Source organism: Zerene cesonia, chromosome 13 (assembly GCF_012273895.1).
Source record: "Zerene cesonia ecotype Mississippi chromosome 13, Zerene_cesonia_1.1, whole genome shotgun sequence".
In the NCBI taxonomy this organism is placed as follows: Eukaryota; Metazoa; Arthropoda; class Insecta; order Lepidoptera; family Pieridae; genus Zerene; species Zerene cesonia.
The window spans coordinates 1,097,518-1,112,719 of record NC_052114.1 but is presented as its reverse complement, the minus strand read 5'-3'; the positions used below and the strand labels follow the sequence as shown (position 1 = coordinate 1,112,719).

Below are 15,202 nucleotides of genomic sequence, written 5' to 3'. Positions count from 1 at the left end.
GAAATAGGTGGAGGTAGGAGGAGGTTCACAAACAACAATTTTTGGATGACCTTCAAGACATTTAACATCTCAATCTCCCCGTGACCACGCTCGCTGTAAAGTGTTCGAAACGTCGGGTTAATAAAATAATGAATAAATAGCGTTTAAAATCCGTTAAAAAGTTTTTAATTTCTAAATGAATTGAATCTTTTTAAGAGGTTTCTTATACTCATTTTAAATATTTACTTTCAACTTAAATGAATACCTATCAATGCGTCATGACCTGTACCTTTAACGTTCTAATTCAGTCTTTAAGAGTCATCTCATTGCAGATGTGGGGCCCTTCACCCTGGTGACCAACTGCTGGCTTTCGATGACCATGTGATCGAAGGCAGTAATTACACTGCTGAAGAAGTGATGTGTTACCTGGAGAATAGTGAGCCTGGGTACACTCGGTTGCACATAGCTCCGAGGCATATACTCGCGCACGGAGGCAGATTTCCTAGAGGTTGATTTTAATTACAATTGCTACATTTATCGAAATATTACTCTTGCTGTTATAAATTGATTAAGATGTATGGATTTAAGTAATCTTTAGCCTGTATAGTTTATTAATATTTACTATTTGATGTAGATTTGCAAAGTCAATAACCTTTATGACGGTAAAGTGAAATAATGTTTAAGTGTAAATAATTATATTAATTGAATACTTTTGATTTTTTCCGCTTTAAGGTGAAATTCATTAAATGAAACATATCAACATTATACGTTAGTGAAATATATATTTAACATAGTTTAACTTCCGGATGGTATTATATTATCTGTGATGCCGCTTTACTGTTTAAACAAGGTATACATTCCCCTAGGTCTAACATCGCGTAATTTATGTATGGAACATGAGTTAGTCCAAATAAACCGAAACTACTGCTTTCCAAACTATTGACAGTGGGATGAAACATCGAAACTTGTGTTTAATATTGTTCAAGCAGTTTGTCTAACTTCCTAATTATATGGGTTTCAATAAATAGTCACCTTATAGTAAGCTTAGTAGTATGGTATAATAATAGGATAATAAATGTGTCTTGGCTTCACGGTATTCTCTGTAAAATCATTTTGATTTTAAAAAAGTAAACAGAAAACTCTCATTAGCTGAGATTTGCGGCAAGCAGGTGATTAGCCCTGTATGCCCTGACCGAGTGGTTTTTATTAGCCGAGATCAACCACTGTAGTAAAAAGAAGGTTCAATCAACCATACGAAGGTGAAAAGTAGGTGAAATCCTAAAAGCTTAGGTGGTGCAATTGGTTCAATGCTCAGAGTTAGTGTATCGAACTATGTTATCATAAAACTATTATGTGATGATATTTGACATTTTAGAATCTGAATATTCAAATGTGTGTGAAAAATACGTAATTATGAATAAAAAAAAAAACAAAAATTCAATTGTACACACTAATGTTTTTGGAACTAGATGGCGCTGTGTGAAATTTATTTATAATCTACCGCTGAGGTATTAAAAATTGAAATAAACTCAAAATTCGTATTAAAAGTATTCTTAAAGTTCACTTCCATAACAACAATGTGATGGATCCAAACGAATCTGTTTTGAACAGATAGCCATGATGTATTTTACAGAAAACTCAATATCCGGCACTTTGAACCCTAAGAAACATCGCCAGCGGTTCCGACAGAGCTCGATGCCGAAACTGGGTATCCCTGACGATTATGGTAAGATATCGCATAAGTTTCATGGTTACATATATATTATATTTAGAAATTAAAGACTTTTAAACGGATTTTAAACGCGATTTATTCATTACATTATTAACCCGATGTTTCGAACACTTTACAGCGAGCATGGTCACGGGAGACTGTCTAAGAGTCTTTAATTTCTAAATGTAATACTCGCGTAAAATCAAACACAGCTTATATAACATATATATATGTCGTGTATGAAAATAGCTATTTTCACTAATTACTCAAAAATAGCTGAGTAGATTCTAAAGACCATTATTCGTTTAATATGATTTGTTTCTGCTTGGATTGGAATAATAACAATTAAAAATTTTAAACACTTTGTCTGGGCGGAGCCGTTATATATGTATATCTATTTTCGTCTTGTTTGTATTCTAGTATTTTATAAATATTATAGCATATCGTTACAATTGCATTAGAGTGCTGTTTTATTCAAATTTATTCATTACACTTAATACCAAAAAAAAAAATCATTTTTGTTTGTGAAGAAAGTCTCTATTTCATTTAACTTTTTTTCACAAATACACCAGCTTAGAACTTTATTATTAAATATGTGTTATATTACGAAGCAGTAAAGCACAGTATTATAAATCACAACAAAAAGACGCTTAAACAAAAACCAGGAAAAGCTGGAATAATTTAGAAAATTTATTGCCAAGAATAACAATTTCGGCACCGTTTTGCAAAAACTCGCTACGTTCAAACAATATTTTGTCTGTCCAAAACAACCGTCAGAACCCACACATTGTTTGTTTAGGCCTGTAATCTTGTTAATTCTGTGCTTTATAGATGTATTATTCTATACCGACTCTAGTCGTTTATCTTTATTAATTTAATATACTAAACAACATTTCGGAAGAATCAACAAAATTCTCATTTCGTACATGTTACGATGTTTTGAATACGATTATTACCTATAGGGTATATTTGTGGTACCTGATGGGTTGCCGTAGCATCTTAAAAGAGTACTAATTCAGATAGGGAAAATTTTATTATGTAGGTTATTAAGTCTCCTTCTGTCAATGGATTAAAAAATTTATTGTTTTATTTATATAACACCTTTTCATAACTTTATGTTGTCTTCTAATGCATTCTAATATGCATTTCAAATATTATTCTATTAATACATAGGTTATAACCAAAAGTTTTTTTTACGACGATATGGTTAAAAATTAAAGTCAGCGTACCTTTTCATTACTTAAATGTTCACCAAGAATTTTGAAATTACTCCAAAATTTTACTGCCGATATCTTTAAACAAACTAGAAACGTATGTGCAACAACAGAGAAACAATAAAATAAAAAACAAAACATTAAATTCATCCAACAGATAGTCAACAGAACTACATGAATATGGGGATATGCCGAACGGAATCACTAAACATACAGCTAGAAGTCCCTCCAGGACAAAACAGTGGGTTGGTGGTGCACGAGGAAAACGCAAGTCTGATCCTATCACATATTGCACCGCAATCACCAGCTTATAGGTAAGCAAACATATATAAAAGGAAAAAAAAATCCTTACTGCATGCATCCAACGATATAATATGTATGGCGATAGTATTGCTAAAATACTTGTTAGGGTTTATAGTCCTTTATCCTTTTCCGTACCCTTATCAGTCCTTTCCTTTATTGCTCTCATCATTCTTCATCCTTTGAACCTCAATCCACTTGTAGAAGAGTAAGTTCTAAAAAATAAGGTGTGGAGGTTGCGCTTACCATCAGGTGATCCACCAGCTTCATTGCCGACGATTACGTGAAAAAATAGAAAAGTAAGATTAATAAAAAATACGTGTTTTTATTTGTGGAAAGAAAAGTCGAGCTTGATTGTCAATACTAATGACCATTTCAAGCAGATGTCACGTAATGAATTTATCGTATTGATTACAAACTATCCATGTATATATTCGTAGGTATTCCGTCCTAAACAATGGATCAGAATTTTCCTCTGACAATTGTCTTTCAACTAACAAATTGACTAAACTTGACTATTCCTTTATCACTAGATCTGGCTGCTTGCAAATCAGAGACCGAGTCATGTCTATCAATGGGCACGAGAATCTCACCTTAGACGTTGCCAATGAAATACTGCAGAGGAGGAATGATTCCCACAACCCAAAGTACCTTACTCTAAACGTGGAGTTCAGTATGCCTAATACCATAGAAGCGTCTAGCGGTGTCTTCAATGTTAAACTTGCAAAAACCACTGCTAGTTTAGGCGTTACAATTACTGGTAAGTCTAGTTCAAATTTAATATATCTCAATTCATATTCTTAAATAAAAGTAAACCTAACCTTGACAATAAAAACTTTTACGAAAATAATATTGAATCACAAATTCAATACTATAAAGCGTTCAAAATAATGAAGTTATTTAAATTTTTCATGCGATTGGTGGTAATATTTTATGAAGAATTATTCATTATACGCATGAAAAGAAAACAAGATTTCGAGGTAACCAAAAAAAACATGTAAATACTTTTACGTATTCTTAGAAATTCACTGGCTGCACCCGGCAAACGCTGTTCTGCCTTACTCTTATCATTTAGGGGTATGAAAAATAGATGTTGGCCGATTCTCATAGATACCGGATAAGCACAAAAAATTTCATCAAAATCGGTCAAGCCGTTTCGGAGGAGTATGGCAACGAAAACTGTAACACGAGAATTTTATATATTAGACTAGCTGCGCCCCGCGGTTTCACCCGCGTAAGTCCGTATCCCGTAGGAATATCGGGATAAAAAATAGATGTTGGCCGATTCTCAGACCTACCCAATATGCTTACCAAATTTCAGAGGAATCGGTCAAGCCGTTTCGGAGGAGTATGGCAACGAAAACTGTGACACGAGAATTTTATATATATAGATTGATTATAAAAATCTGTTGATGACCATCCTCCCGTAACGACACGAAAAGATAAAACGAATGTTGATGTGTTAGATATTCACGGAATACGATATTTCCTTAGTACTTGCTACGTATACCTGAATATAGTTTCATTTACAAAAGACAAACTCAGTTTACGTACAAATAGGTTAGTTGAAAATAAAAGTTAATTTTATCATTGTTATTTACCAACACTCTTAAAATATTTCGAAAAAAGAAATACAAACAAAATATATGAAATTTGATCACCTTTTTGTTTACTTATTTTTTTTTTAATACTAAAATAAAGCCTAATCTTTGGTAAATACACAAATTACAGGTTGTAAACAAAAGTTACTTAGCAACGAAGAACCCATGGTGATATCAGATATAAAACCAGGGTCCGTGGCACACCGGAGCGGTGCGCTTGCAGCTGGAGACCAGCTATTGGCTATCAACGGTCAACCCCTTCATAATTTGTCACTGGTAATTCATTAAAACTGGTTATTTCTGTTAAACAATAAGTGTGTACGATAACGTAAGTCCGACTAATTCTATCATCAGTATCCAATATTGAATAAATAACATTTACAGGACACAGCGTTTAACATTCTTCAAAATTCTCCAGAAGATATAATAACTCTAAAAATCCGAAAACGGGATTTGACAGAAGATTGGTCGAACATACATAAACACAACGCCAAACTAGCACTTCAAAGTTTTAGCAGTGTCGAAACCAAAGCTGTTATTCATAGTGAAGAAGATTCGGGTCATACGAATAGTCCTAACAACTGTGGAAAGGATAGTGGAAGACATGTTGAAACAGCTGTGTTTATGGCAGAGATTATTAGGCAAGATGCTAATGGTCCTTTGGGATTAACAATTGCAGGCAGCGAGGATGTAAATCAACCTATTTTATTAAGTGGACTAATTGAAGGTTTGTAAAAAATACAAAACTAAGTTGATATAATTGATTTATATCCAAAGAAATTATAGCTTATGTAGATTTTTCATATATAGATAATTAAATTTCTAATTTATAAGGAATCTCTAAGTTTACCCAGGATAAAGAGATAACATTTTTACTTGTATCAAAGTTATTTAAAGTCATTTTGCATTAAAAATTAATCTTAATCTAAATGTTTTAGGCGGTCTAGCAGAAAAATGTGGTAAATTAGCAATCGGTGATGAATTATTAAGCATTAACGGTGAAAGTGTCCTCAACAAGCCATTATCTGAAGCAATCAAACTTCTGCAGCAAAGTGGACAACGAATACAGATGCAATTGTGCAGAAAAGTTACTGGTGGTAAGAGATTTTAAGTTCAAATTTAAATTATTTCGATCTTTCTTTCACAAAGAGTCCTTAAAAATACTATTTCTGATTGGAACACTCCTTGTAAATGCATGCTTGTGTTAAGAATGTTAGATAAAAAGTTAGTTAAATGTTTGTGTAATATTTAATCACTTAGGAAGACTAATCGAATATGTTATCATGGACGCCATAGTAATTTAGACCAAACAATTTTAATTTTAATTTTAATTTTAATTTTAATTTTAATTTTTATCATATATTTGAGTGAATGTGGAGACTGCAAAAATTTTCCCCTTCAATAATAGATCATAAATTTATTTAGGAGCCGTAATAGACTGCGGTGAATCCAGCGTTAGGGACTCCAGCCATTCCACTTCCAGTCCAGGGCTTTCCAATGATAGTGCTGTGGAATCCTGGGACCAAAATACCCCTGTTCGCACTAGCGCTGCATGTGGTATGATTTCCTTGGTTATTTTGTTTAAAGAGATATCGATAACGAATGACGTAAATTTAATGTATTGTTATTATATTCCAAAATGAAGGATTAAATTTTAATATAAATTCTAACAAAAATCAAACAGAAATCTTTAAATCTTGTATAGATAAAATAAATTGCTGAACGAAAAGTTAAAGTATCGCCAAATTTATCCCAAACATTTCAACACATCATGGTAATAACGTCCATCAATCGACTTTTGTTTATTTCGATACAGAGACTATTTCATAAATTTTCTATTTGCAATTTGCAGGCAATTCTGAAGTAATCGAATACGCGGTACCAGACAAGACTCGAATAATAGATAAGCAACCGTACTCCCCGACGGACGAAGACAAACTTATGGCTTCCAATTTTAACACGTTCGTCCAAGATCTGCCTTTGCCGAATTATTCGCTCAATAATTCACTGAAAACATTTCATTACGAGAACACGTGTATCATACCTGAGAATACGATGAAGAAACAAAACACAAGGGAAGATGATGTACAGCAAATCGAAATATTGACTAGCAATATGAAAGATTGCCAACTCCATAACATGGAAAGGTCGTCGTGTAAATGCGATTACGTACAAATGGGTCCCTATAGTATGGTAACGAAAGGAAGGCGACCCAATTGGGATTCTGATTACCTCAATAATGGGATATATACTGTGACAACGCCGCAGAAATCGCCGATGAAGAATGTGGCTGGTTCGAGTTTTCAATTTTCCAGCCCGATATATGAAAATGACGTGCCAGGTGAGTTACGAAGTTATGAACATGGACACTCCGAAATGCATTTTTAATCCGAATATATACAGAGATAAGATATTATGTTAAATGGATAACACAATACATATGACGTAGAGAGTGATATTAAAAACTGAATAATAACTAAAAACTTATGAAAGTGCAAACTAAAATCTGTGAAAGAAGAACTTTATTTAGAAATTAAAAACTTATAACGGATTTTACACATTTAAAAATCCGTTAAAAATATATATCCGTTAAGTATATATAATACTCGCGGAAAATCAAATACAAGAAAATACTAGATGAACTGTAACCAATTATATTATATGTATTTATTTGCGTATTGTGTAAGTCTTCCGGGGACCCTAACATTATAAAATCATCGTTATTTTATTCAGATTGTAAATGAGATTTGAAATTGAACTTTGATTACTTTCGGCTGTTCATTTATTGAAAATGGTTAAAAATGTTGGAAGCACATATTTATTTTTAATAACAATCCAAATATTACCAAAGTTATAAAGGAATATTAAGCGTGCTTGATTTACAGGTCTCTACAGCAGCGAAACATTATCACCAGCCCGCGGTTCTGTTCATCACGTGATTTTGTACAAGGACGCAATATACGACGACTATGGGTTTTCTGTATCCGACGGATTGTATGAAAGGGGTGTTTACATCAATAGGATAAGGAAAGGGGGTCCCGCTGATATCGTTGGGATGTTGAGGCCGTATGATAGGATTCTGCAGGTGAGCTCTCACATAATCTTTTGCAACCTTTTGACTTATACTTGACTCGTCAGCACTCGATAAGTATAATAGCTTTTATAGCAATACAAGCCACTCGTCCCCGCTTGGATTGACCCGGGATATAAACGGAATGAATTACATATAGACTATGTTACAGATAACGTGACTTTCTATTGGTAAAGGATTTTTAAAATAGGTTTAGTGATTACAACGCAAAAACTTTAAACTCTTTATAATTGTAATAGTTTTAGTATAGACACAGGCTCAGATACTTAAATACTATACTAGCATATAGATTGGCGTTATGTTGAGTTGTAAATTCATGTTTTATTACCTACGTAGCGTAGATAGCGTGTACAAGATGTATTGTCTATCAATTAATACAATAGTTATAGCTATTGCTGTACTATTCGAATAATAGCATAATTAATTACTCCAGTGAATTTGAATCTAATAATCATACAAGTATCAGTTCTCCGCTTACATTTGAATGAAAATGTATGCAAAATGTGTGAAATAAGGGATGAGAATTTCTATGCAGGGACATTTTCACGAGATTCTCAACTACAAGTATGATCTATAAGCGATACTAGTATCTATAATGAATACATAATGCTAAAGAGATTTTTGTTTACTTGAACGCGCTAAGCTCAGGAATAGATTTGGATAGAGAAATTTGGAATATAGATAGATAGTCTAACCCGCGAAAGGTCATAGACTAGATGTGATCCCAGGATTCTCACGGGAACGGGAACTATGTAGGGAAAACACCAGGACTATCTCTTTAGGAGACGCCGCAGAAATCTAGTCTCAAGAACAAAATTATAATATTTGATTTCTTATGCTCGTATTAATATAATATATACCAACATCCAACATCCTAAGAGTTTCAAAAACACAAGAACAGCTTGCTATAAAATCTCTAATTAGTTTTAGTAGAACGAATAAACTTCATTAGTAAATCAATCACCAGAAATTAGAATTCAGGTCGAGTGTCAACTTTATGTTTGCTCGTTTATTTTGAGTACTGAGGCGATATTTCATCCGTTTGAAATTAAAATTTTAATGCATATTGTGTACTTTAACATATTTTCACTTTTAATTCAAAATCACGGTCAATATAAATTGTATTGAATATTGTATTTCTATTTAAAACAGTTGAAATTGTGTAATCTATAGTGCATCTTGTCCACTTCAGACGCATAATTATTATATTCTAGAAATTTACAAATGTTGTAACTACAGCCCGCGAGGCGTAAGCTGAGCTTTGCATATGTGTGGGTGGCCGTCAAAAGTACAGTAGAAATCGATGACTTCAGGCGTCGCCTCAGGCCGCTAGACAGAAAACTGTTTAAACCGGTATAAGCCAATCAAAGGATGCTCCGCGCTCTAAACCGTCATCTCATCTATAATATCTATGTACACACACAAATGCAAAGCTCAGCTTATGCCTCACGGACTGTATCTACCTCTTAGACTTCATGGAAAATAAAACGAAAAATTTTGAGTTGATATTGGACTTGGACGTATAAAAGTTGTTTGCATATTATATTTAATATAAAATAAATGTTTATATTATATCAGGTGAATGGTACACGAACTGTCGACTACGATTGCTGCCTAACCGTGCCCTTGATAGCGTCAGCGGGGGATCGGCTTGAAATAGTCGTTCAAAGACTAGCCACTTCCAGGGTAAGAATCAGTATCAAATAGCACTAATCACAATTTCTTAGTAATAAGCAAAGGCATACATAAAAGAAATAGTTCCAGTTGAAATGTAGGAGTCGAGTAAGCTTAACACGCGCTGGACCAGCGCGCACCGAGGAAAATGGGAATCACAATACGTAGTATCACATAGTAACATGTGAGTGCTACTGTGTCTAGAGAACTCCAGCTTCTCTAGACAGACTTTTATCCCTATTCCTTTTATATTCCTTTCCATTAATTCACTCATCGAATCAAAATCCCTATTAAATCGAAAATCCGTTAGATTAAGGCATCTTCAAATATTCATGAGCGTTGCTAACGTATACAATCAGTTCTTTGTCGATTATGACATGAAAAAGGAAGAAAAGTATGCCCGACGAGAACAGCAGCTATCCTGCGAAAACCTCGGGTTGTCTTCATTTTTCTTTCTTGGCTACGTGAGCGCAGCCGCTTTTTATTTTATACGTCTTTATTGGTTTTCGCAGCGTAAGCGAATTACGAACTTATCGGTAAAATTTTGTTACCTTGGGTTGCATAGTAGGGTTGAATCTTTCCTTTTAAGATACTACTGAAACCCTATGATTTGGTCAAGCAATTCGAATTATCAAAAGATATTCCTTTGTCACATAAATATTTGAGTCGATTCAAATATAGATTCAATTTATCTCTGTAGATTGCTAACTTATTATATTCTCGGGCTAGGGTAGGCGGTTTTATCAACATTTAATATTGAACACTAATATTTCGATCACTTCACTTATTCACTTATTCTAAACCGATTTCCATTTAAATAATAATGATTCTCAATTCGTCTTCATTGCTTTATTTTTTTTTTGCGGCCGACAAAACTTCTTAATAAAAGAGTTTATATATAATGTAAAGTGCATACTATAAGTACCACGGAATGCAAACATATATTTTAGTTTTCATGATTAATATAAAAGTAATAAAATTGCTTCGTCGGCAAATATTGATGGATTTATCGAAGCATAATTATCGGTAAAAACATGAAAATAAATTACGGTCTATTTATAGCGATACAATTACGCATCAAATAATTATTTTAATTTTGAAGTATGTCTATAAACTAGTTTATATTAGCCTTGTTAAAATATTGTTTACATACAATTGATCATAATTTTAAAATAATGCTTACCAATGCTTTGTTTTATTTTTAAATAATGCGCCTCTAATCGAAGCTTTATTATAATAATTCCAATCTCTTTTTATACATATTTCAACATATTACTCGTATTTTAAACAAAATAACTTCGATTACGAAAAAATATTGCGAAATTTCGGACGAAATTTTATATTCTAAATTCAAATTTGTATTTTCAGCCATTACTGAGCTAAAATAAAAAGGTGGAGTTTTTGTAGTAGGTAAAGAAAATTGAATTCGCAAATTGATTTTCCTAACTCATACAATGTATGCTCAATAAAAAATAGGACAAATATTAATATCGGGCCTTAAGCTTACAGATTTACCAAGAAACATTTTTATGGATGAGTGGTTAACCAATTTCTTTTAACCGATACAATATTTTCTTTTGTAGCCATCGGCTTTTTACTTATTATTCAAATGCGAAACAAATCGGGCAGAAGTAAATGGAAAATATACTAAATGTTTAAAGCAACCCAGTTATTCAAAAGATGAAAGCTTTTAGATTTATTAACATGAAGCATTTGTTTTCTGCATATAAATTACTTACGAATGAGATTATTTTAAATAACATTAAAGGATCCTTTTACGTTGCGTTACAAAGAAAAAATTAAATTATGTAGGAAGCTATTAGAAAAAGGCAAATTATCATACTATAGGTACTAGGAAATGTACTGAACATAAGGATCAGATATAAAATGTAGGTTTGGAAATGGGTAATATATAATAGTATAATACTATACTCGTAATGCATTCTGTATCATCTATCACATCTGTGGTAATACTATCAGCGATAGAGCTTGACATTAAAATAAAGTTCTAATTCGAAACTTCGCTTTTTAAGAGTTAAAATTGTCACATGAACTCATATTTAATTTTCCTTTCAGGACCTCAAAAACATCCGCATAGAAGACAATTCCAGCCCCAGTGAAAGTAGCATAGTGACAAAAACTATTTAGGGTATAACCCGACTTTAAACATTGACACTAAAATGTGCCAATCATAAAGTGATTCTAGGCATATTTATTTGTGCGTATTATAGGTGTAAAAAATCAGAGTAGGTGCTCAAAGTAATTTTATCAGCTGTGTATATTGTGCAGTGAGCTTAACGTGGTGATTATTATAATAAGGTGTGACATTTTACGACCTTTCGACTTTCAAGCCTAATAAGTGTGTTTGATAATTTCATATAATATAGTAAATAAGGGAGATAGAGAAATATATCACAGAATATTAAATGATTTGTAATTCATTTGTATGTAATTTAGAGATGTAAATTCTATAAGTGTTCCTTATGATTCCACGAGTGTTTAATAAGTATAGGTTATAATTGTAATTGAATATTGATTTAATTATTTGAAGGTATGTTTGTCCATAGCGACTGTAAAGAATATTGATAGACCTGAGCCAAGAAATTATTTAACTATCAGAAATTCTATCAGTACATTTGTAAACAAAACAAAAGGAGAAATCGTTGGTCATCGTTGGTATGAACCAAATATTGCCTTCGACGCAAACAACAAAAACCTCTATTTTTGACACACAAGAAGAAGACGTCAGTTGCCCTGTTTATGCCACTGATATAGACGGTGTGTTAGTATATTAGGTCTATGGCCTCGGTAATTACATACTAGATACTCCTGTCAGCATATAATCAAAAAGGCTGGTTTGAGTGTCACGCTAACCCAACGCGGACCGTCCGTGCTGACAGCCGAAACGTATGTAAAGTGATAATCTGTGTGTTATTCTAAAACGCCTCATAGACATTTCGGTTTTGGGCACCGACGGGCAGCGTGTTGTGAGCGTCACTCTGAAATTACCCTCCACGCTAACACCTTCGAGACTGCTGTTGCAATAATTGTAAATCAGTTGTATCTTTTTTCCCACATTACAGTTTGTAAGTAGAAGTATGTTATCAAACATTTATTCACCAACAAAATCTCATTGTGACAATGCATTTTATAAATTAACTTGCCCAGATATTGTCGACTGCATTTCGGTTTGGCTTTCATCCAACCTGCTATCTGTATTACTAAAATCTTCCAAAAATATAGCATTTTAAATTGTGTTGTGCTATATTTTAAAATAGATTCTGGCAACTATTGTTGATCTTCCGAAACGTCTGTTAAATTATATTGTGTAAATAATTTTTAACTTATATAAGTTATTTTATTCCATAATACGGGATGAAAAATTTGGATATTGAGTATCTAGATATTATTTCAAAAATTAAATTTTCAAATGTATAGCTTTTCCACTTTTACCTACTAGAATGTAAACACTAGCGGCCTTACCACAAAACATAGGACTACGAATATTTACCACGAACACGCGTTTAATTATTATTGTTTAGTGTTAACATTGGTTAGGCAATGTTTTCGTAAATTTAATAAAATATTAGCTTATCGTTATCCTAATTTCTATCACTTGCAACTAATTTACTATCGTTTATACTCCGCGCTCATAAAGAATCAAAATTAAATATTCATGTCATGTAGTGCGAACAAGATAGAATACTAAGCATTCTAACGTTGAAGCGAGACAAATGCAAGGCTGCAATTTAATATTCGCTTCTTTATTGGCGCGGGTAGTTCGTAACAATAACGATTTTGTAGTAATGCCGTAAGTCGTAATAAACTAGTGTACGTACTTAAATTGTACTTACGTATTTTATTCAATCATAATATATTTCATATGAAATTTGTATGAAAATGGTTGATCGTTGCTGTTGTATGGTAAAATTAATCATTAATTGTTTATAAATATAAATTAACACAGTATGTATGTATAAATAATATTGTAACTAGTGATATTATTGTTGATTCAGACTGATAGTGTTTTTTATAGGCAATGACTTTTCCACTACCCGGTAGAAAACAAGTTGAGTTTATATTAATAAGTGCTGATAAAATAACAATTAATTTTGATATGTATGCCCAAAAATAAATATCTATTTTAAAATTCTTAACGTCTAGCTACTGAACTGGCTTGGTTATTTTGATGCGTAGATAGAATCGTGAAGTCCTCCAGCTGTCGTACGATTACATAAACTTAGCGATGAAGGCGTGAAACTAAAAAAAGTGTGGAATATATATCATTATATTATATTGTTTATATAAAAGGGACTGTGTTTTTTTAATATATTGACAATTTCATCAATAACCACAATAAATCCGAAATGTCTTTTAAATGTGTTTACCAAAACATACTTTATTTGATTTTTTAATAGACATTTATTCAAATGAAGCAATTTATTCTGTATATTAAATAGCTGATAAAACACATACACCACAAAATTTTAAAATGACGTACACATACATTTCATTCAGAAATGTTTGTCGACTCTCATTCATTCTTTTTTTTACTTTATTCTGGGTCCGTCACCGTCTAGTGGAAAGGCATCCATTTGATAGAATCTAAAAATAGCTTCGACCCTTTGATGAAATAGATTTTATATTCGTTTGAATATACTTTTATGAATACGTTTTTAGTAAAGCTGTCTTATATATTATATGCTTTAATAAGACAGCAATATTCAGTTTTGTTGTATGCTTCCATCGCTCGTTTACAATAAGATATTTCATTAGTTTTTGACACCAAAGAATAAATGTTTACATATTTTTTATTTTTACTTAAGCTGAAACCAAAGTGCTAGGATATTAATAATATGAGACTAAAAAATTTTTCGTAAAAAATTTCTTTTCCTGTTACCTTTTTATTCCTACGAGTCCAAGCATAGATTTCTTAAACAAAAACAGTACTCATAATACAGTACATAACAGTAAAAGTTTTTAAAAGGAACCAATTTCCACAAACTTTCAATTGAACATTTATATAAATTTTGAGATAATCAGCAAAAAATGATTTTTAATCAAACTCTCCAATGTTATTGTGTAGGAAGATTGGTTGAATGTAGTTAGTACTATTGCTAAATAAAAAGAAATTTGTGAGTTGAGAGTTTTTAATAAAATTTATTACGATTCATATTGAATCAATAATATATTATTATACTTTAAAAAAACTAAAAAAACACGCTTTTATCATGTTTTGTAAATTGAAAAATGGAATAATTTTATCAAATTAGTGTATTGTCATCGGTCCTCAATAAATCTACAAAGTTTGAACGAAATCTGGCCGTTTAAAGTGGGTCAAAATCGCGCCCAAAGAAGTCGGTTACAAACAAACATACAAACATACAGGTGAAGCTAATAAAAAGCGTGTAAAAAGGAAAAGCACCAAAATCGTTTATTAGTTGAGTGTAGGCCCTGTTTTGTTACAGGTAATGTGTATTTTAGTGTAATTTATTCATAAACGCACAAATTTAACTATAAATTATTTAAAATAATTATCTAACATGAAACATAATTTCAAATAACACAATGTTATTATATTGATTGAATAATTGTTGAAAATTTTGATAACTATTTCGATTCCATCCTATAT

At 32.1% G+C, this 15,202-nt stretch overlaps 1 protein-coding gene across 3 annotated transcripts in view; it reads left to right on the top strand.

The window, feature by feature from the left end:
- LOC119831242 (glutamate receptor-interacting protein 1) overlaps positions 1–14,777 on the top strand; it is a 181,604-nt gene extending 166,827 nt beyond the window's left edge. For 2 of the 3 annotated variants that reach the window (XM_038354533.1, XM_038354535.1), the window contains 12 exons: positions 312–487; positions 1,613–1,705; positions 3,062–3,218; positions 3,738–3,964; positions 4,936–5,081; positions 5,190–5,532; positions 5,744–5,902; positions 6,231–6,362; positions 6,658–7,146; positions 7,691–7,890; positions 9,475–9,582; positions 11,647–14,777. In XM_038354533.1, coding sequence (XP_038210461.1) covers positions 312–487; positions 1,613–1,705; positions 3,062–3,218; positions 3,738–3,964; positions 4,936–5,081; positions 5,190–5,532; positions 5,744–5,902; positions 6,231–6,362; positions 6,658–7,146; positions 7,691–7,890; positions 9,475–9,582; positions 11,647–11,718 — 2,302 coding nt within the window. In that variant the 3' untranslated portion in view covers positions 11,719–14,777. The remainder of the gene's footprint in view (positions 1–311; positions 488–1,612; positions 1,706–3,061; positions 3,219–3,737; positions 3,965–4,935; positions 5,082–5,189; positions 5,533–5,743; positions 5,903–6,230; positions 6,363–6,657; positions 7,147–7,690; positions 7,891–9,474; positions 9,583–11,646) is intronic. The other variant, XM_038354534.1, reaches the window with a different exon arrangement.
- Positions 14,778–15,202: the final 425 nt, after the last annotated feature.